Below are 22,694 nucleotides of genomic sequence, written 5' to 3'. Positions count from 1 at the left end.
TTGATATTGCAGTGATTCCGAAATGCAAGAGCAAAGCCGCATCTGTACTAGCTGACCAATACACAGAAATTTTATCTGATGTGCGAATGAAGCTGCAAGCTTCAAATGATAAGTACAAGCTTGATGCAGATAGCCATAGACGGGAGAAGCTATTCAATCTCGGTGATCTGGTTTTTGTTCGCCTTCGCAAGGAACGGCTTCCCGCCGGCGGATATTCTAAACTTGGCAAGCGGAAATGGGGTCCCTTCCCCATTAGTAAGAAGATAAACGACAATGCATATGTTGTCGATTTACCGGAGGAGTTCAATACTTCACATACTTTCAATGTTGCTGATATTTATGTATATATACCACCGGATGATAGCAACACACGTCTGGATCCAGCAAGTCCAGACAATTTTCTTAGCGGGGGCGAATGATGCGAAGCATCCTAGTTTATATGTGACCTGGAGGAGTAACTTACCATTTTATTCTAGTTAGAATGTGGAATCTTCACTACCTTAGTACTATAGTTAGTTACTTAGTACACCTTTCAGCTTTTTAGCTTTATGCCATTTACAGTATAGGGAGCGTGAGAGACTTATAACCCGCAGGAGGTCTCTTGGAGAAGGCAGTTTTTGATATTATCTCTCAATACAAAACTTGGTTCTCTGTTTTTGCTTGCTTGTTTCTATGTGTTTCCATCTTCTTGCAGGTATCTACATCAGCTTGTTACAAGAAGATAATTAAAATAAGCACATGGTGATATGTAAGAAAAAAATTATTCATAATATTAGAAAATAGTGCTATCGAATACATAATTTTTAAAGGTGTTTCATGCAAAATTGTCCCGATAATTGAAAATATTAACCCAAATTAACTTTGTGAAAATTAAAAAATAATAACCTAGAAGGTAAACATCTAAATAGATAATGTGGAAAATGCATCATGAAATCTAAATAGGAAGCCATCATAAAATAAATGTATTCATTTTATTTATTCATTCATACATAATGTAATTGTTTATAATAAGAAAAAATGATTATGTAATAAAAATTCAAGCTTATTAAAGACATATAAACATTTATGTATATTTGTTTTACATTTATTTAAACTACTCAATAAAACAAGGAATCTCAAAAAAAAAATCTTATAAGCACAAAATACATTTATTTTAAATAAAATATTTTTTTTTTTTATTTTGAGAAAATTGAATAAGATTATAATTGAGTATAATTAATAAATAATCAAATGCTATCAAAAATATAATTAAGCTCGATCCATACACTAAAATAATTAATCTAGTGTAGATAATTCTATATGTATATTATATTGAATTAGATATATTATTAGTGCCTATTTTAAATCATAAATTTTTGTTAAGCATTGATGAAAGTTAAACTTGCATGCATGTTAAAAAAATCATGACAGATAGAGAAAAAAAAAACCTGAAATTTATATGTAGATGTTGATGATATTGTCTTATAATTTATAATTTTCATTTCATTATTAAAAATTATTATACAATTAGAATGGAGTTATGATAAATCTGTATTTTATAAATTTTTATTAAAACCTGAAAATGAAATATACAAAACTAAACAATTCTTCATTTGCTCAACAAAATTTACTGTGCACGAATTTTAAAGCATTGGCATTATAAGGTGATGAATGACCTCATGACCAACCTTCTTCTGACCATGCACAGTACCACATCTCCAAAATGTTACCAAGAACTTTCCAAAATGCCAAAAACAAGACAAGAACAAATAAACTCAGCCCAGAATTCAAACTTTCCAACATTTACTTTACCATATATTTGAACAAGAGCAGGTTCACAAAGATGGGAGATTTAACACAGTAGAGATTTAAACATCTTGATGAAAAACATATAAACAAAATAACAAACATGAAGCTTCATTTTTCACCACAACATATATGTTATTTATGACTGATACTTGCAACTTTATAGATAATAATTCACATAAACATTACTCCAGTGTTCTTGTCCTCAGACTGGACTGAACTTCAGGGAGAGGAGCTTTTAAAAATTTCCTCAGGTGCTTAAGCTGCCAAGCTCTTGGATGCAATCTCATAAACGTTCTCTGATAAGCCATTAGCAGACATTATCTTCTCCAGTTGTGCCTGCAATTCATGTTAAACATGTCATTTGATCAAATAAAAAGTACTAATAGCTGACCAGATAAGAAATTGCATAATAGTTAACAATGGCCCTTTTAGGCAAGAACAGGTGGCTTTATGCAAAAGCTTCAATGATTTCTCTTCTTTTTTAAGTTTATGGTAGTCACAACCTGATAAGGTTTGCTTGTAATGATAAAAAAGTTGTTTAAGATCATTGCCCAATAAGTTTTAAAGCCAAATTGATTATAAGATCGAGTAACTTAGTTTTGACTCATTAAAACTCATATCACTAATCCCTGTTTTCTATTCGGAAGCCAAGTAGTGAATGTTCTAGAAGATGAATATAATAATTTAGATGAATTAGAGTTTGTTATGAAATTTAGGCATCATTTGGGATAACTTTCTTAGCAAAAATTAAAATGTTTGTGCTAGAAAACTGTTTTAAGAAGCAATAAGAAAGCCTTCCCAAACAAATACTTAATTTGCAACACCTCAATCTGTTCCCGAGTCTAAATTGGATGCCTTTGTCGGAGACAGCTTGAAGGAAGAGGAAATCCAGGAATGAGGAACTAATTGATTGTCATGAGAGTTTTATGCTGGTATCTAAATTTTCTTTTGATTTACATGTAATCGATTGAATTCGGTTGGGAGTTTAGCAATATAAATATGGAAGGTCTTCATTTAGCATTTTATGTATGGTTTTATGCTTTTTTTTTTTTTTCCTCCGATGAAAATTAATCCCCCAAATAAATATGGGAATTGAGTTTGAAAGAAGCAAGTTCATGCAAAACAAACATCAATGAAATTCACTTTTGAAACTTCCGTTCAACAACTTTCAATCACTCTAGCTTTTAAAAGGCAGTTAAGCTTGTTCGAAGACATGAATTGCAAGATTAGTAAATGAAATTTCAATTCAGACTAAGATAAGCTTCAACTAAAATTGGCTTCGAAAACTCTTACAGATTAGGGGTGCAGTAATGATATTTACCTTAGCCAGAGCTTGCCTGCCCTCATCATAGCGCCTCCACCTTGAGAAGGCTGACACCATGCGGGATGCCACCTAAGTTCAAAAGAAGCAAGGAAAAAATCAGAAGCAGTCTTTATCTATAATGCCATAAATATTCTATGGAAATATCCAATAGTTTGCAAACAAAAATTCACCTGAGGGTTCAATTTATCCAGTTGCAACACAATGTTACCCAAAAATTTGTAACCTGATCCATCTTTTGCATGAAAATTCACAGGAGATCCACAAAATCCACCTATTAAAGAGTAAACCTAAGGTCGAAAATAAGAAAAACAGATCCAATTATGTCAGATTTGAATCAAAGAGACTAATTGAATGTTGTGCCAGTAAAATGATTAGATTTGAGCATATAATAGACGGAAGGACATCTTATGACCTTGTTCGGATTTCGAAGGTCAAAGGCTGGATGACTCAACAAGTTCTGAACATTATCCACATTTCCAGGGATGTCTGACAAAGCTTGAAGAGCAAACCATTTGTTCACTACCTGATAATACGAGTAAGAAGTGTAACAGATCTAGTTCTTTATGAATGTTTAATTATTTTGAAGAGGGAAAGTAAGACAAAAACACAATGCAAACATGCTAAGGGAGAGAGGAATGAAGAAATGTTCTACTTATCAATAGGCCACAGGAAAATCTTACCAAGAAATCATGAGACCACTTGTTATAAAAATCAGCAAGAACATCATCACGGACTTGACCAGGATTCTTAGCTATAGCTGCCAAAGCTGCAAACTGTTCGGTCATGTTTGTGGCAGTATTATATTCATGGACTAAAAGATTGGTGAGCTCCGGATCATTCAATGTTGCCAGGTAGGCTGTACAAGGAAAATGGATGAAGTGTGACCAAGTTTAATATCCTTCATATATATGCTTTATATAATAGCCTTAGGCTTCGTTTGGGACGGCTTTCTTACTGCTTCCTAAAACAACTTTTTAGTACAAAAATTAAAAATTTTGTATTGAAAAGATGCTTTAAGAAGCAATAAGAAAGTCGTCCAAAACGAAGCCTTAACTATATAATGCGAATGAGCAATACCAAGAGCAGTGTTCTTTAAAGCACGTCGAGACATATTCTCATGGTTGAAAACGTAAGCCTCTGAGCTTTTGTTGTTTATGACCTGTTGAAAAATATAGTTCTAGTTCAAACCATCAAATTGAAAAGGTTTAATAAGCCCAGAGTTCTTAGTTTTTCAGAATCCAAATTAGCAACGCTGACCGTTCAAGCGGACATGACCCATATTATAAGCTCAAAGGATAAAATAATTGCCAATAATATGCTAAAATGATATGTACAAATGTGGGATTTATGTTCCATGCAAGTTCTAAAATTTCATTATGAGTACCATAGAAGACGAGTATTAAAATATAGAACAAAAGATGAAAAATGGAGGGGAGAAGTTGAAATGCAACGAGTCATCATAAAGCTAATTATCAAGTGCGGTATGACCTCAATGAATACAAAATTAACTTGAATGAAAATAGAAATATGATAATCAAATGTGAAGGGAAGTATTTATCACTCCAGTTTTAAAAGGCACCAATAATGCAAAAGAATATGCAGCTACAAAAAAGGAACATAACTCTACTGCTTTTTATTCCACGTTCTATTCAATAAAATTAAAGCTTTGTTTGGGACGGCTTTCTTCCCGCTTCTTAAAATAGCTTTCGAGTACAAAAATTATTCAAAAGCTGTTTTAAGAAGCAATAAAAAAGCCGTCCTAACCGAAGCCTAAATCAACCTTTACTTCTTAATCGCAAGCCAACACATTGACCATTATCAAGAAGTTTTTATGCGGGTAAGAAGTGAAAATGAGGAGCTGACGTTGCGTAAGTTCCTGAAAAGCATTTTATAAGGTGCAACAATGCTGTATAAAATTAAGATACTCTTAGGCATCGTTCATTTTGCCATTGCTTCTTTTGCTGGCTTATTCCTTAAGAAAGACACGTTTTTGGTTGTATAAACAGAAAAGAAGATATGCATGTTGCTGTCTGGGGCAGAAAAGAAGAATTGCATGTTGTCTGGGGTTACTCTACTAAGCCAAAATAGTATTAGTCTTAGGCTTCGTTTGGTTTTTCCTCTCCTTTTGTAAAAAATATTTTTAGAAACAATGTTTAAGGGAATGAAGTTTTCTAACAGAGAAGCATATATCAAAAAGCTTTTCAAAATAATAGAAAAATAAAGTTCCCTAAAAAGCATTTCTATAGAAGCATCTCATCCAAACAACGACCAAAGAATAATTTCTCCGTTTCTAAACAGAAAAGAAAAAAAAAATCCCGAAACAAACGAGGCCTTAGGCAAATAGTATCGTTGAACAATGATATTTTTCATATATCAATTAATACTATTATTAAATCAATCAAAAGACAGTTCTTTAATAAAATTAATATATTACTAAATTAGACATAAAGCAACATAACATCCAACATTTCAAAAACATTATAGATGAAATATCCAATATAGAAGGAATAATATAAACGAAAACAAATAAAATGGAATATAATATATAAATTAAAACGTTTGAAAAAATTACATACTAAGAATTTAGTAAATAAACAAATATAGTGTTAAAAAAAAAAAAATACAGGCTACCCCTTCATTAACACGATGGTTATTTATTAATGCATCAACAAAACTGAAACAATAGTAAAGCAGCATTCTTTCATTGCATATTCTAGTAGATATCACAATGGTATTATAGGTTCCATAATAATCAGTTGACCGAAACTGAGTTGAAGATAAAAAAACTCACAGTTGACAAAAACTCTGCTTTTAGATGAAGTGCAAGCTGTTTTGTAATAAAAGAGCGAACAGCATGAACAGCATCAGGATCTGCAACTTCCATCAAATCCATAATTTCCCCTTCACCGGGTAAAGTAATTGCCCTTGAAACAAATTCCTAATTCAGGAAAATATCTTAAGTGGTAAGTTTGACAGAGCAATTTACAACAAGTCAAACAGAGAAAGAATTAGCAAGACTATCAAATAAATACTTTATCCAAACTAGAATCGCATAGTATGCTCCTGATTCCATCCATAAACTTTGGATTCAGAACCAAAGATTTATTCTGTTGTAGATCAGCTACAAGACTAAGCATCAATTTCCTTGCCAATATCTGGCCGGCTTCCCACCTGAAATATGAATACAAATGATAAATAAATAAAGTTGGAGTTATGAACTACAACTGTTCAATAAAAGTGTAGGTTGAAACTATGAGACATTTTTTCATAAATACCTGTTGAACTCATCAGAGTCATTTGCAAGTAGGAAAAATTGGTCGCTATCTGTAAGATCTGAATCAAGACGAATAGGAGCGCTGTAACCACGAAGAAGAGAAGGTATTGGCCTCTCAAATATATCAGAGAATATGAACTCTTCTTCCTTCTGCGAGATGAAGATAGAGACGTGAGAAAATGATTGCTAAGTTATCCATGCAGATGGTGGGGATTCACCACCAACATTTATCTATTTGCAAGCAAGAAAAATTGAAAAAATAAGCGCATTTTGCTCTTATTGATCTGAAGTTGGTCAACTAAATTTTCAAGTGTCCTAATTTTAGGAGCATTAAGGAACTAGACACAGCAGGCCATAGCAACACTATAAGAGCCCTACGACTCAGTTTTATGCATCTTGGAAATGCATAGTTATTGTAATTAGAAAAAGTAACATTAATAAGCAGGCGTATGGCCTATATTATTGTAGGCAGTACGCACAACTAACCTTTATGACTCTTAGCACAGTTGTGAAGACTGGTTGGCCATTGCTGGAAACTGATTGTAGCAATCCATCATGATAAACAGTGGAGAGAGGTAAGTCCATCCCATTTGAATCCAGAAGTCCTACGGCAACAGGTATAAACATAGGTTCTTTCACAGGTTGGCCAGGTGTAGCTGGAACTTCTTGGCTGGCAATGAACACAAGATGGTTAGCTCTGCAGTTCCATGAAATATATTAGAATGACTAGGCAGTGCAAATCAATGCATAGTAGTTAGACCCCAACCAGCCTACTCTAATTGAGATCTCCTCAAGAATTTCACAAATCCACTCAATAACAACAAAGCATAACGATAAGAATTTTGTTAGACCAGTCCAGCCGGTCCATACTGGACTAGCTCATGAAACGAAGGCGGAACTCTTCCGCCTCTTGCAGGTGCCGCGTGAGCCGCCGAAGCAAACGATGCATTTTAGGAAGGATTTTTGAGGGATTTGATAGGGGAATTTGAATGTAGGAACTGTTTAGGGATTTCCTTTTGATTTGTATGCATTAAATATTTTGTTTTCCTAGTGTTAGGGCATCTTGAATTTGGCTGATTTTGGGATCTCTTAAGTTTAGATTTTGGGCTATAGATTCGTCTAGAGATTGATCCTCCTCTCGAATAGAGGATCACTTGTATCTTGTTGTTTTTCTTCCTATCTATTTGATTCTAGCAATAAAATTACTGTTTTATGGGTTTCATTGGAGTTTGGAAGAGTTTTCTGGCTGTTTTTGTCTTTCTTGCTAGGATTAACTTGAATTCTACAAGTGTTTCATATCAAATTTCCATCCCTTGAGAGATGAGGATTCAAACCATGCCAACAAAATTTGAAAAAATTAAACTTAAACTAAAAGTTGAGTCAATAAGCCCTCAATTTGTAGATTAGTGGTAATGCATAACAAATGCATGTTACCTAAACTTCAAAGAATAAGTTCTGGCATCAGGATTGTAAGATGATGAGACTCTAACTTGAGGAGTGCCTGCTTGTGAGTACCTGAATATTGTATATTCAGTTAGATGATTGTCAGAGACATAAAATTAATAAGCATCAGAATTTGGTGCAATCACCATATACCATAATAAGAAATTTGAAAAATCTGCATCATTTGCATCTCTCATGGAGGCAAAAAATTCTTCACAAGTAACCGCTTGGCCATCATGCCTTTCAAAATAAAGATCCATGCCCTGTTAATTGGAAGGAAAAAAAAAATTAAATTTCAAATTTCACAATGCAAGTATCTTATAGTACTTTAGTCTCGTTAATTAGATATAATAATGAAAACCTTGTCCATCAATGTCAATAATGAGTATTACAAATATGCTCATGCAATCAACAATATAGATGATGGATTCTTAAGTTGAAGCACAAAATCTTATCTAACCATCTAAAATACAAGAGTGGTCTAATTACTATGAAAAAATCCTTGCAGAAGGGGATTTTTAACAAAGGAAATCCATTCTTACTTTTCTGAAGCCAGAACTCCCAAGCAAAGTTTTGTACATTCTAACAACTTCGGCGCCCTGTCATCAAGAACATAAGCTTAGATCGACTCTAAAAACAGAAGCCCTTTTCCGAAATATGGAGGTTAATAAAAGCTGCTAGACTAATTCTAACCTTCTCATACACCTGCGAGCGGGGCATCATACCAGCCAAGCATCACAATGTACCGAACGTTTATTATAACAAAAATGCTTCAATAAGATGTCATCATAAACTTAATAAAGGAAAAAAATGAGGCAAAAAAGTACCGTGACTGTCATATGCAGTACCATAGGGCATGCAAAAACACGAGCCATCCAAGTTCAAAAAGGAATGAAAGTGACAAAAATCATTAGGGTGCAAATATAGCTTGTTGAGCACAATTAAAAGAATGAACACAATACTTACCAGTATAAAAATTGTCCATCTGTCAGAAAAAAGTAAAAAAACAAGTGCATCATCAGGTCCAACATCGTTTAAAAGAAGAACTTCAAACAAAACGAAACTCAAAAAAATAATTCCTGGGATTTTTGAAATGAGTACCTTTATATAAGAATGAGGACGAACAGGATGAGCCATAGGACCAGCATCCTGTCAAATATAAAATACATTACAAACATTATAGGTTGGTATTTTACCAGTAATTAAAACAAAAACTCAGTTATTTAGATCAGAGGAAAAAGGATATAATAGAGTGGGAACAGATCCAAATGCTAAAATTAATGCCATAAATCTAGCAACACACCTGCACATTTTAATATTTAGCAAGAGCAAATTCATTCCATCAAGTAAATAAATAATAGAATCAAGAAAGCACCCATTCAATTCACAGGGAGATAAAAATTTTATAATTAGGTTTTATAGAATAATTTCGAAAAATACAAATTATTCTCTTATCAAATGCACGGAATTACTTTTTAGAGATAAAACAAAACAATTATTTATATTCTCAATAAAAAAATTAAATATATGAGAGGATTTCATTTTTTGAGAGAGAACTCTCAACATATATTAGATTTAAATCAAATATAATTTTTCTTTTAACAGTTGAATAATTAAATAAGAGAAAATGTTATCTAGGTTCTTTTAATTTACCTTAATTGATTATAAACCAAACAATCCTTAAATGCTAATTGTTATGAGTATTGACAAACTTTTGATAATAATGATAACAAGATGGTAAATAACCAAAGAATATTTAAAATTAAAATTAATCTGATATATTTATTTATTTATGTTATTTAGCATTTATGATTATCATAGAAAAAGTTACAAATTTTATTACAATGAAAGAGAAACCATCCAATTTGAAACTTTAGATGATTTTTTATTTTTTAAGAGGAAGATAACTCTTTTAAAATGGAGCTCACTCTTTACATTAGGATTTTAAAAATATAGATCTTTCTCCCATTAGGTAGCCTCATGCAATGCTTGTGAGAAGTAAAATTATTATTATTTTAAATTTAAAATAATAATTAACGTTTATCCTATCATCCATTATATGAAATTAATTAATTAATTTCAGAGAATACTTTCTTTTGTTGTGGCTTAGGATATAATACAAGCAAGAAACCCCATGATGCAGAGGCTAAAAAAATATATCCTTAACCATAATATATGCCCCTGCAGTGATCTTGTGGAGTAATAGTTCAATAAGGTATTCGAGATACTTTTATGGTAAATCTTGATATACATCTCATTCATATAGAACCCATAATGCAGAAGTTTTAAAAATATTATGCCTCTTCTTTTGCATTTTGTTCAATTGTTTCTCTTTTTCTTCTTAAGAAGATGAAATGATATTATAAAGATGAAATAATACCATTTGAAAATGGAGGACGCCAATCCACTTTTTTCATTTTCACTGTCATCTACTCTCTTTTACTATTTATATATATACAAAGTATTAAATGTATATATGGTGTTTTTTTAATCAAAAGGCAATTATATCAAGGGAGAAAAATTTTACAAAGACTTTAATAAAGATTTTTTCAACTTTTATCACACTCTATTAAAAAAGACTTGAAAAGACTTCATTAATTCCACCACACCTATTCTTAGGCTCTATTTTCAATTTTTTGATGAGATGTTTCAGCTTTTAAAATTATTAACATCAAAAAAGAGATAACGCTATTTCAATTGGAGCCATCTCAAACCCTATCGGCTTTTTAATTTCCACTCTCATCTACATTCTTTTACCATGCATATATATTAAATGTAAACATGAGAAATTCAAGTCGTACTTTTGATATAAAAATCAAATATGTCAATAAAAGGACAAAATTTTAAAAGATTATATTAATAATCTCTTCAAGTTCTAATATTACTTTTTTAAAAATGATGTGAAAATACTTTATTAGTTCACCAATATCTGGAGTGTTCATTAGCTCAAGTTTAAAATTCTAGAATTAGATCATTTTTTACTTCTGTTTCTAAATTTCTAAATTTCAAAAATAGGAGAAAGCACTACTTCAAATGGAAAATTCTCATTGCCAATCAATTTTTTTATTCTCTCTCATCTATTTTCCTTTTATAACTCTGGTATTGGATTGACGTTGGTTGAGCCTTGTACTTTAATCAATGAATCTAGGAAGCAATTCAGACCAATCCAACAACAAAGCTTTGAAAGATTGTTCGGAAAACCACACACCAGATTTCACTAAACTAGGTAGCTTTTGCATTCCATAGAGAATATACACACCGAATAGTAATACCAACCTGGGGAAATTGGTAGCTCCGCAGTCTCGATACATCAGCTATTCGCTTGACAGTGCGGCTACCCATGTCAGATGAAAACTCCTGCAACGTCATGAGGTCTATGACTTGAAGCATCCAACTTGTGAAACAACATACAAATGAATAGCCAAGAACATGAAGAGCTTATAACCTGATCCCTGAAGACGGTGAGCCCTTCTTTAAGACTCAACTGGAACCAATCTCGGCATGTCACTCTGGATAAAAAAAATTAATTTTGAAAGGATACTTTAGGGCTTTGCATATGGGGACCCAAACTAACTTGAACATGCAAGCATAGTCTTTTATGTACAAACATAATTCAAATTTTAAATACAGAAATAAAATTTCAAGAACATTTTCTCCAAATAGCAAATCAGTAATGTCATGCGCCAATACTAGCATTCAGGCAAAAATATATATTTACTCAACAATAAGAAAATAAAATAGAAAAAAAAGTGAGATTTAAACAAATCATTATCAAGATGTCGAAGTCAAGAAGAAGATACCTGTTGCCAGTCCAGTTGTGGAAATACTGCATATAAAGATGAACAGATCAAGAAATTAACCATATGAGATTGAGATAACACAGATAAAATTGATAGAGAAGGGTTACCTCATGACCAATTACACCCAAAATTGCAGCATAGTCGGCATCAGTAGCGGTTTCAGGAGATGCCAAAACAAGCTTGGAATTGAAAATCTATGATGTACATTTTTATGGATTCAAACAAGCCATTCAAAAGAGAACAAGAATAACTGAACCAGAAAAATTCAAAATTAAAATAGCTTAGAGGCACACTAAACTTACATTAAGGCTCTTGTTCTCCATGGCACCCCTGCAAATATAAAGATAAATTCCGTTAAGGAAAACATATGCCATTGAATAATTGTTAGAATAATCAATCATCAATGAAAGAAATGGCAAGGGCATGTCATCCAAACATATAAAGGTACATGCAGACAAACAGGCATCCTCTATCAATCCTTCTAAATAAAAAACGAGAAGGTAAAGCGAACATTTTCTGTCCATTTTTTGCCCCCAGTCATTTCCCTTAATTAAAGGTTCAGTTTTAACAGAAGAAAAAATAAAAGAAAAATGCTTAGAATGGAGGCTTAATTTTTCAATCATAAATCTAACCATATTTTGCCGGAATTTAGATGCAAATTTCTCTAAGAAAATGGCTATTGGCTCTTTAGATTTAGCCCACATAGGCGTGTTAAAATACATTTCATTGAAGCTAAATGCCTAAAATGTAAGGCACAAAATATGGAAATGACGTGTGTGGGATTCCACTTATCTGCTGAAATAATCAAATATGGTATGGATTTCTAAAAGTAATAGCAATATTAGAGCTTGCCCTTGGGGTGTTTAATCAGATGAGCGTCCAGAATCTTATTGCTTATGTAATTGTGCTATAAAAGCACGCACATATGAATATAATTAACTTCTGAAATTGGGATTTAATTTTGATCGAGGATTGTGGGTACTGTACTGTTTAACCATTTGAATGACAAGTTTAAGGCAATTCAAGATGATTAAATCCTTCTAATGATCATTAACAAGATAAATGACGTAGAGAATAAGGACCTGAATCACGCTATCATCATTCAGCTTGGTTTAACACCATTGGTATGGGAGAAGGCAATTCTGTTTCAAGCTTATGTACGAAAAGCATCTCTCAAAGGTTTGGCACCTAATGTTTGCTCTTGAAGGTAAATGACAACATTTTTATGGATATTGCATATGTTTTATCAAACGGTTGGCAGGAGATTTAAAAAAGAAGTAATAGGACATGAGGTAGATGAACTTGTTGATTGAGAACTCGATGAATAATTGTTCTTTAATTTGCACATAAGAGAAAAATATTTGTTTATTTAAAAAAGAAGTAATGGATTTGGTAATATTTGATTTTCCCATAAACCCTTCGAAAACAGTAGTCATATTTTCTCCATATGCAAGATTTTCACTACATTCTTTTCCGAGGAATAATATATGGAAAAAATGCGCAATTGCAAAACATTTAATTTAAAAAAGAAAGCATACAAAAAAATGCTTAAAAAATTAACAATTGAACAGAGCTAATATATGTTTAACATACATGTTAAAATCAGGAACAGCCACGATATTGAACAAATCTAGATCATATTCACGGCCAAAAACCTGTTAGAATGTAGAAAACATTTTAATCTTCAATCAAAATTTATTTGCTTCTAGAACTCTAACAAATACATAAAGAAACAAAATCACTCACTTCCTCATCCCATTTCATAGCCGCTTTAAGAGAATACATTGCATGGGCTGTCTTTGGGACATCGTGTGATGGTGTCCAGATTCTCAAGGACACGGTTCTTCCAGATTGGGTCACAAATGTATCATCTCTGCTTTCTAATTGTCCAGCAACCAGTGCAAATAAGTAACACGGCTTTTTGAACGGATCTTCCCAGACTACATAATGCCTCCCACCCTTCAGATTTATGAGAAATTCTATTACATGGAAAGTCCACATTTTCCCAAAAATACAATGTAAAAGCACCTACATAGAACAGTCAAGTGTAACATAATATGAAACGTACCTCAAGGCCCCCTTGCTCGATCAGGTTTCCATTAGATAGCAATACGGGATACAGGCTTTTATCTGCTTCAATTCTACAGGTATACCTTGCCATTATATCAGGACGATCCTATTAATGCAATAACATCAACAATAACTGCCCTTAGACTTAATAAAATGAATTGCGAAGTAAAAAATAAGGGATTTTTTTTTTTTGCATGAATTGGTGAAGATAAAACACTTCAGAAGCACCAGACACCTAGTAATCCAACCTGATAGAAAGTGATTTTCCGAAACCCTTCAGCCTCGCATTGTGTGCAGAAGTTGTCAGTAGATTTGTAAAGTCCCTTCAAACATGGAAAGAAAATATAGCAAATAAGGACAATTAAACAGAAAAGAAAAGGAAATCCAACTATTTATTTAAAAAACTTTACCTCTAATGATGTATTGCTTTGAGGGTAGATCTCCGTATCAATTTCCAGAACGAAAGTGGAAGTGGGTGGGGACGTCAATGTCAGATGCCGCGAGTCCAAATGATAATCTTCTTTCTAAAACATCATAAGGAAACAAATGGAATTATTCTCTCTTACAAATGAAAACATAGCGTACTGAGTAACTTGAAGAGCTCATCATAGCAAAACAGTAAAGGTTCCAAGCCTGAAACCCAAATTTAAGGGGCCCTGTGCTATGGAATAGTCCCGATTTAAGAAAGGTTAGTTAGAAAGGATGTTTTCCTTAATGGATGACCAAAGTCAGAAAAGTCTGAATCATTAAATTATATCAGCAGACTACTTTGACAATGACAGCTTTTCCAGATTCAGATTAGCAACTATACAACTTATATATTTCTTGAAAAAGAAGCAGCTGCTGCCAATGATATCTTCATGGAAGACAACTGTAGGGTGATGTGGATTTAAGTTCGACCTATTGGAAGTCATACAAAACACTGAAAGGAAATCACTTGATTTTTACTGCATTGATACAAAAAAGAATTATGAGACTTCAAGCAAGTATAACTCACTTTCGCTGCTAAAACTTTGAGGAAAAACCTAAAGATAAATTTTATTTCTGCTGCAATAACTGGAAAAGCTGTATTGCACTTCTGTCCAAAGTCCAAACTAGGGGTGTAAGTTTGCGAGCGGGGGGGAGCCGGCTCGAGCTCGACTCATTTATAGGCTCACGAGCCAAGCTTATCGAGCTCAGGCAACGAGCTCGAGCTCCAGTTCGAGCTTGAGCTCAAGAGCCGGCTCGAATAAATATTAATATTTTTAAAATAATTTTATTTTATTTGTTAAATTTAAATATTTAAAAATTTTAAGAAAAACCACCTAAATTTTATTTAAATGTTAAACATTTCATCTTTTTTATAAATTTTGACTAAGTTTTAAAAATCCCGCTTAAGTTTTAAAAATCCCGCCTAAATTTTGAAATTCCCGCCCATGGCTCGCGAGCCGGCTCGAGCTCGTTTACAATGAGAAGAGCTCGCTTTCCAACTAATGAGCCAAGCTCACTAAGGGCCAAAACTCGACTCGACTCGACATGTTTACACCCCTAGTCCAAACTTCCAAAGTGCCTAAAGCCCCATCCACGCATTCCAACATATGTTTGACCTTTTCTCAGCAAGCAGAACATTATACTCGTCACCAATATCAACAAACTCTTAACAATACTCCCCAAAATCTTGATCAGAGCCTTCAAAATCATTAATTTAAAACATATTTGACTAAAACATTTTTTTAGCACATGATCACGTGCATGCCACAAAGATGATTAGCAACCCCAAGAATGAGGGTCAACCTGGTATTTTAAATCAAAAAGGTGCTTTTCTGTATGTGGCAGGTTATTGATTTGTCAAGATCTATCATCCTAGGTTGGCAGTTCAATTCGTTCCACCAAAGGGTGCACATGATATTGAAACTTGGTGAGAGGAAGAAAAGGGAGAATTCAATAGTGTTGTTTCTCAAATTATTTTCAATGGAATTTCTGAAAGGTTTTAATAATCAAGACTCGTGAGACAGAGTGCCACAGACATGGAGAAGTCTGCAAAAAAACAGAGTATTCATATGGTCAACACCAACATCTTTTGGATGTGAATTACATAAAAGTTGTTCATATGTAGCTTTGTATAGTTATGGGGTAAGCAGCTGCTAATATCTAAAGTCCATAATGCATCCACTTTTAGTAGGACAGAATACTGCAAATATTGCCTAAAATAAGTTGAGCGGCATTATGCTAAAAGCCTGAAAGGTGAAGAAGTGGCCAAAAAAGAATACCTTCAATTCCTTCCCATCAACTTTGATGGATAGAAGCTTAATGTCAACACCATCAAGTACCAAAGGAACAGATGCGCCTGAAACCATCAAAGCAATCTTTCAGAAAACTTGAAGAGTTTAATTAGAGTTAGCGGATAAATCAAATCCATCTGTATTCAGGCAGGGGTGCAAGAAAAGAATATGGTTGAATTACTATAAAATTGAAAAGTCAAAAAAAAAAAAACACTTTCCTTCAGTTCTTGGATACACAGAAATTTTTGAATAGACGAGTGTCTTGTCTTCACCAAGTAGGAATTTCAAATCCACCTGAAGTATCAGTAAATACATCAGAATATTCTGCATGTCATCTTCTAGGGGCAAAACTCTGCAAACAAGTGAACTTGTTGCAAAACTGGAAATTTGGAAATAAAAATAGAAACAGTGGCTCTATAACGTATAACTACAGAGAAAACAATAGTGGAGAATAAACATGAAATCATATTAACAGAGGAAGCGATAAATGTAATATGCAATCAAACCTAATCATCTTGGAGCCTCACATGAAAAACAGTACGCCATCTTGTAGTTGCAGTCAATGCACAAAATTAACATAACTGATAGATGTTAATGACCAAAAAGAGTGCTTTCCTGGAATAGAGCAATGTGAAAGGAAGCCCTACAAAGCCGCCAAAAAGAGTGCTTTCCTGGTCAAGAACATTTCTCCATCCTCAACTAAGTCTCATCCCTTTCAATGCTCTAACTTCTCAATAGGAACCCCTCTCCTTCATTCTCACAACCATTGGCCCACCCTCCCACCAGTAATTGCTTGAGAAATTCATCCATTTCTCTGTTGTAACACATTACATTTTTCTATTAGAACTCTATGTTTTCTTCTTCTTGACTGATTTTTGTTTCACTGTTTTCTTCTTTTGATTGCCTCAAAATTGTAGTTCCTTGACAAATTTTTTTGGAGAATAAGATATAAAAATGATTTCTTAGCATGAATCATGATTCCTTCCCTTAAACCGCTAATGATATTCAATAACATTTCTGCAATTTTTCTTTGGAGAAATGAGAAGCAATGATTATTTTTTAATTAAATGAATGTGTGACGGCATCCATTCCTCCAAATTGCTTTTGCTTGAAATGAAAGCATCTCTGTTTCTTCCTTGCCACACTAATAACTTGCTTCAACTGGTGTGGTTATTAATGGTTTGCACTGCTTCTGCTTGCGCAATGTTTTAGTTCCTGATCTTCCTGGAATGATTTTGCCATTTTTACTTCCTCCAATTTGCCTTAATTTCCCATCATCATCCCATCAAAAATTTTGGGAAAGATAAGAGGAGATAATGAATTTTTTAAACAAGCATCTGTTGTTTCTATATTTGTTGTTCTACCTTGTTAGCTCTATTAAACCTGACTTATTTTTTGGTTTGTTTTGGTTTAAAACATTCATGAGTATATTTGTTTCATTTTTCATTGTTTTATCATTTTACACTTATGGCTTTCTTATGTTGCTATTGATTGTCTCCCTCACGGCTCTACAAGGCCCTAGTTTGAGTTTGGTCCCATTGCTCAAGTTTCACAATGATGTTGGTTTATCACTTTGCTGCCTACCCGTTGGAGTGCTTTGTGCTAATTCTATCGCAGAATTTGCGAATTGTTCTCATTACAAGGTTAGTATGTCTTTATGGGTTTAAAAACCCTAGATTAAGGCAAAAATGATACAATTATCATGAAGTTGTGCATGATAAACTTGTCCAATAATTGTTACGGCATTCGAGATAGCATTTTATATAAACTAATACAACCATATATAAAGGAATAACAAGATGAATTTAGTTTAGTTTAGGGTTAGGGTTCTCCATTTCTCCTAACTAGCTTAATACAATTTCTGCATATTTATTACATATTATATCATTTTATTGATTGTTTTATAATTATAACATATTTTTTTGTTCTGATGTCTAGCCATTTAAGCAAGCAAAGAGCTTGCATTCTGCATTTGTTTGAGCTATTTCTTATTCATTAAAGAAATAGAAAAGCATCAAACCTCGTCTAAACTTTACCTTCCAAACTTTGTCGTGTCACTAGCTTTGAAAAGGCAGTTAGCAGTCACAGGTGTCAATCATAAAAAGCACTAATAATGCTAAAATGTAAATAACAATAACCAACAGCACTGTACTGAGCATGTAGCAATAGAAGAGTAATGACTGTAAACAAATATCTATATCACAAAATGGAACATAAACCGCTCTGTGCCAACAGAGGATTCTTGTACACATGCTTCTAAAGCCACCCGATTAGCCAAACATTCATAGGAAAAGAAAATAGAGGCACAGTATAAATGAGTTGAGTATGATACCGTATCAAAATAATAGTCAGGCATCTTATAGTCCTTCAAAAATATTTCTTTAGGGGCGACCATCTTCAATTCTTCACTCTTTGCAGGAAGTGGCTGTGTAGCTACTGAACAAACAAACCTTCTACTGGCTACACTCTGGAACAAAAATAATCATTCACTTAAAAAACACACCAAACAAATAATATCATTCCTGCTGAAGGAAAACACAAAGTGAAATACAACAAGAAATTTACAATGAAATGGGTGAGAATAATATATTGCAGTGTTCAGCTGCCTATGGACGAGGGAACAGATCTAGAAGATATAAATGGTAATTACATTGCAAGCGCATGCTATAAAAGAATATCCCAATTTTTCAAAAACTAATAAAATATCCCATAATCCATGTTGAATGAAATAGAATGAAGCCGCAGCAAATGATGAGAGGCCTTTTTCGCATATGAGGAAACAAAAGCAGATATTATGGTTTTAGTAACACAGTCTATATCTATATATACTGATTCTTAGAGGGAAAAAGTTTCCATAAAATTAACAAGAAGATATTCTCAAATTTTATATATGAAATTTGAAACTATGATACAAGAATTCAATCTATTGTTTTCAATTTAAAAAAATTAAAGGAATACCAGAATATGGGAAGTGGGCAGCTGTTTAATAATGGTAAGAACGTGGGTTATTATTATAGGGAGAGACGCAAAATTGAATGCTTCAAGAAGGAATTATGCAACGCTGTATTTAAAAATCCATTTTCCTTTGGTTTCTGTTGAGATATTTAGTTTCATTCCTTAGACATGGATAATAAAAATTTATTGGGACCTGCATGCAAGTCTAATTGTGGTAATGGTTTAACAACACATCCATGTTAAGTTATATCAACCAGGAAAATAAGTTCCTAATAAATTTAGAAAATAAAAAAGCAAAAACTAAATCCAATGCCTTCGCATATTCAATTGACAAAAAAAATGAGAACAATTTATTTCTGCGGTCCTTTTATATCTCTGACGTTGTGCAATTGAGCTCAACTATCTTTGATCAATGGGTATGTAATGTGGAGTATTATTAGCTCGTCTGACAGCACACCTGCACTTCCCCTATTCCGTTTTACTCCACTAATACTTTTACAGCTTTATTCCTTTTTCTATTAAAAATACTTATTATCCACGTTTGGTCGTATTGTTAGTCATAGTATCATATAGGAGGTATTTTAAGGGGTGCTAAGTTATGGTATAGAAATTCGGAAAGATACTGAATAAAATACTTCTTTTTGCCTTTTGTTTATTATTTATGTTCATTTTTACTGCTAAATTTGCATTTCCCTACTAGCTACCACGTTAGGTTGGTATCAAAGCTTGGAGGCCGAAAAGTACGGCAAACGGTAGTAAGCATGCGACTATCAACGATGATCGAAGCCAAGATGACTTGAGGGCGGCGCACTCGGGAATATTGTCGCAAGTGAATGAGCTCAATTCCGAGCTTTTCCGTTTCTCTATCAAATTGACCAAGAGTACAAACCCTTAAAACCGGAATCGGTGTATATGCTACAGTCCGAGTAATAGTGCTGGCAACCACACTGGTTATGCAAAGATATAATATAACCAAAAAACACTTGAGACGAAAGATGGCGATTCTAGAGGCCGCCACACTAAGACCGAGTAATTCACGACTTTGCTTGAAGAAGACTGGGATAAGTTTGTAGCATCGAAAAAACATTATAAAAAGCTTGTATATAGTCATAAACAATGCAAAGATTTTGAACCTAGTGGTCTTGTTATAGTTCAACTTTGAAAAGAAGGGTTTATACAGGGTAAATACTAAAAATCAAGCAGCCAAAAAATTGGACCCGCACCAATACTAAAGAGAATTAGTGATAATGCTTACACCGTATGCGAGCTCTTATGAAGCTGGTGAGATCTAATGCAGAGCATTATTAACTTGCGGGACAACACGATTCCACTTCCCCTATTTTGTTTTTCCCCAATAATACTTTTACAGTTTTATTCACTTTTATATTAAAAAGGCTTGTTATCCACTTTTTTTTATTACTTTTCGTATCATATAGGAGGTATCCCAGAGAAGGAGTACATAAGTAATGGGATATAAATTTGGGAAGATGCCGAATAGGCGAATAAAATACTACTTTCACTCTCTGGTTTAATATTTATGTTCATTTTTACTACTAAATTTGCATTTCTCTGCTAGCTACCACATCCGAATGTTGTCCCAAAAAAACCTTAGGCCTTTTGTTGGTTTAATGCTTGCCACCAAATGGTATTTTGCTAAGTTCGTTTGACTTTATCTTTCTATTATGTTTTTATAGAAATTTGTTCAGGCTCATTGTTGTTTAAAAACTAAAGTGATGCTTATGGTTTATTTAAAGCGACTAAGGATAATAGTTTCAAGCCAGATTCATGCCTAATGCTAGAGCTTTTGTAACATTTTTTTTTTTTCGGAAAAAAAAAAGAATAAGAGAACCTTATTTTCCTGAATTAGAGGCACAGGATAAGTAGGGGGGTGAGGGTCAATACCCATTCTACTTAAACAATACATAAAAACATATCTAGTAAGATGTTGAGTACATAAATTCATTAAAATGGAAACAAAAGTTTAATATGCAATGCAAATAAGTAAGAAAATAAGGGGAAAATAATACACTATGTCATTCAAAAAGATGGTTTCCAATTTAAGAATAAACATCCATTGTAAACATTCCTACCGTATCATTGCACATTGCAACTTTACATATCAACACATGCAACCATACAAACTATAGGTAGAGAAAAGACCATTAATTAAAGAATTAAGAACACATCATTCATAATGACTATATGAAGTTTTCAATAGCTTACTGATGGAAAAGAAAATATCGTTCTCCTCCTATGCACACCCTACAATAGAAAAGAGAGAAATAAGATAGAAGAATTCCGTTAGGGAGAAGCTCAAAAGGAAGAACATCATCATTAAAAAAAAAAAGAAAATAACATCAAGAAACCTTATTATGCAAAGAGACTTGACAAAGTGATAAGAAGTTGATGGGAGTTTCTCCATCTTACCTCTTCGGTAAGGTGACAAATATTTCTGAAAATCTTTTTCTCTTGATATCTTAAAGTACAATGATGCTGTCTATCCCAAGCCTATACAGAGTGGTAGACAGGAATCAAAGTGATAAAAATTTCTACAATAATTGAACATAGCAGTGCAAAGAACAGCATGGAGAGTAAAAACAGAACACCATAGTTTAAGATATTCTGATCCAATTGCCACACTTAAGTAGGATTAAAGAATGCAGCATCATTACCTAATGCTCTGAATAACAGCTAACAATATAAACATAATGAAAGCAAATAATATCTAAATAAAATTTCAGTCAACAAAAAAGATAGGATTTTCTACGTTCTTCAAAATCACACAAGTATAGAGAAATAAACGCACCTCATAAGGATTAAGACAAACGTGCACAAAAAACATACCATATAATACACTAAGAGCATATAGAAAAATGGAGGCATAAGCGGTACACATCTGTAAAACCTTTACATAACTACATCTATATATTTTTCAAAGTCAGGAATCATGGCATTTGTCCGCATATAAACACTCTATTTAAACGAGTAAAAATCAACACAATAACAGTGAAAACTGAAGCAAAATCATAAATTCACACAGAAACTAAAAATACTCCGGACTACTCAAGCCAAATAGTGTTCTAATGACTGCAACTAAAACAACATAAAAATGGAACTAAGATGGGCAAAGTGCAGACCAAAACCGCAAATCCATAGAATTCAAATTGTAAAATTGAAATAGAGCTCAAAAAATAAAAACAAAGATTCGGAAATGGCATATATGGGGTTAGTCCAAAAGTAAAAGGCTCAGCGAGAAAGACAAATCGGCAAACCAAAAAACGGGGATCGGGTAATCACATTAAATGACGACAGCAATCTCAAAAAACCCCTCTTCGCCAAACTTGAACCTTTGTTGGGAAGAATCAGTCGAGCCATTCAGCCAATACCGATCCCTCCAACCTCTGAAAGAAGCTCAAACCACCTCTAAATTTCGGCAGCGCCAAAGCAAGTAAACATGAAATCGGAAGAAACGGCCACAAGCAAAGGAAAACTTAACCCTATATTGAGAGAAAGATAAGGTCTTTTACGGAAAAATGTGGATAAATCGGATGATGGACCAGAAAACTCTCATATTATTGAAAAAATCATCAAATAAAGGAAGAAAAAGCATTCATTTTTATATTAAGAATAGGTAATTCAATTGGAAAACAAGAACAGCATGGATCAAATTCGAGTTCTATTCTATCTACCTTGTGATCGTGCCAAGGTACAAAAGAAGAATTGGACCACCCTCACTGAAGCACCGGAGAATGGAACCATCTTCCGAGGTTTTTAAATTG

The 22,694-nt window shown here is 33.3% G+C and overlaps 1 protein-coding gene across 3 annotated transcripts; it reads right to left on the bottom strand.

Moving 5' to 3' along the window:
* Positions 1-1,762: 1,762 nt before the first annotated feature.
* Positions 1,763-22,694, bottom strand: LOC110097659 (puromycin-sensitive aminopeptidase). Of its 3 annotated transcripts, none has more exons than XM_020824164.2 (33): positions 22,213-22,467; positions 21,343-21,423; positions 21,139-21,177; positions 18,293-18,427; positions 16,179-16,254; positions 15,949-16,025; positions 14,110-14,223; positions 13,948-14,022; positions 13,698-13,805; positions 13,376-13,588; positions 13,223-13,284; positions 11,932-11,959; positions 11,737-11,823; positions 11,630-11,655; positions 11,275-11,338; positions 11,106-11,186; positions 8,931-8,978; positions 8,796-8,814; positions 8,657-8,661; positions 8,523-8,534; positions 8,372-8,428; positions 7,983-8,092; positions 7,821-7,901; positions 6,873-7,056; positions 6,388-6,536; positions 6,145-6,283; positions 5,904-6,050; positions 4,190-4,271; positions 3,793-3,968; positions 3,525-3,635; positions 3,283-3,399; positions 3,110-3,181; positions 1,763-2,124 (listed from the first exon to the last, which is right to left on the bottom strand). In XM_020824164.2, the coding sequence occupies exons 1-33, from the start codon at positions 22,288-22,290 to the stop codon at positions 2,044-2,046; spliced, it is 2,934 nt and encodes a 977-aa protein (XP_020679823.1). In that variant the 5' UTR covers positions 22,291-22,467; the 3' UTR covers positions 1,763-2,043. The 3 variants fall into 3 exon arrangements, with proteins under 3 accessions (XP_020679823.1, XP_020679824.1, XP_020679826.1); XM_020824165.2 differs by lacking the exon at positions 22,213-22,467 and adding an exon at positions 22,605-22,694 and having other exon boundaries at positions 2,044-2,124; XM_020824167.2 differs by having other exon boundaries at positions 2,044-2,124; positions 22,263-22,469.

The sequence above is a fragment of the Dendrobium catenatum genome, unplaced genomic scaffold, assembly GCF_001605985.2.
Source record: "Dendrobium catenatum unplaced genomic scaffold, ASM160598v2 fragScaff_scaffold_1338, whole genome shotgun sequence".
NCBI classification, from domain to species: domain Eukaryota; kingdom Viridiplantae; phylum Streptophyta; class Magnoliopsida; order Asparagales; family Orchidaceae; genus Dendrobium; species Dendrobium catenatum.
This window is presented reverse-complemented; position numbering and strand designations above follow the sequence as displayed.

Coding starts and splice junctions, on each gene's coding strand:
- LOC110097659 (XM_020824164.2), bottom strand. CDS start 22,290: ATGGCTCGACTGATTCTTCCCAACAAAGGTTCAAGTTTGGCGAAGAGG. Junction 16,026..16,178: donor TGTGTATCCAAGAACTGAAG/GAAAGTGTTTTT, acceptor TGATGGTTTCAG/GCGCATCTGTTCCTTTGGTA. Junction 6,537..6,872: donor CTGTGCTAAGAGTCATAAAG/GTTAGTTGTGCG, acceptor TTCATCTCGCAG/AAGGAAGAAGAGTTCATATT.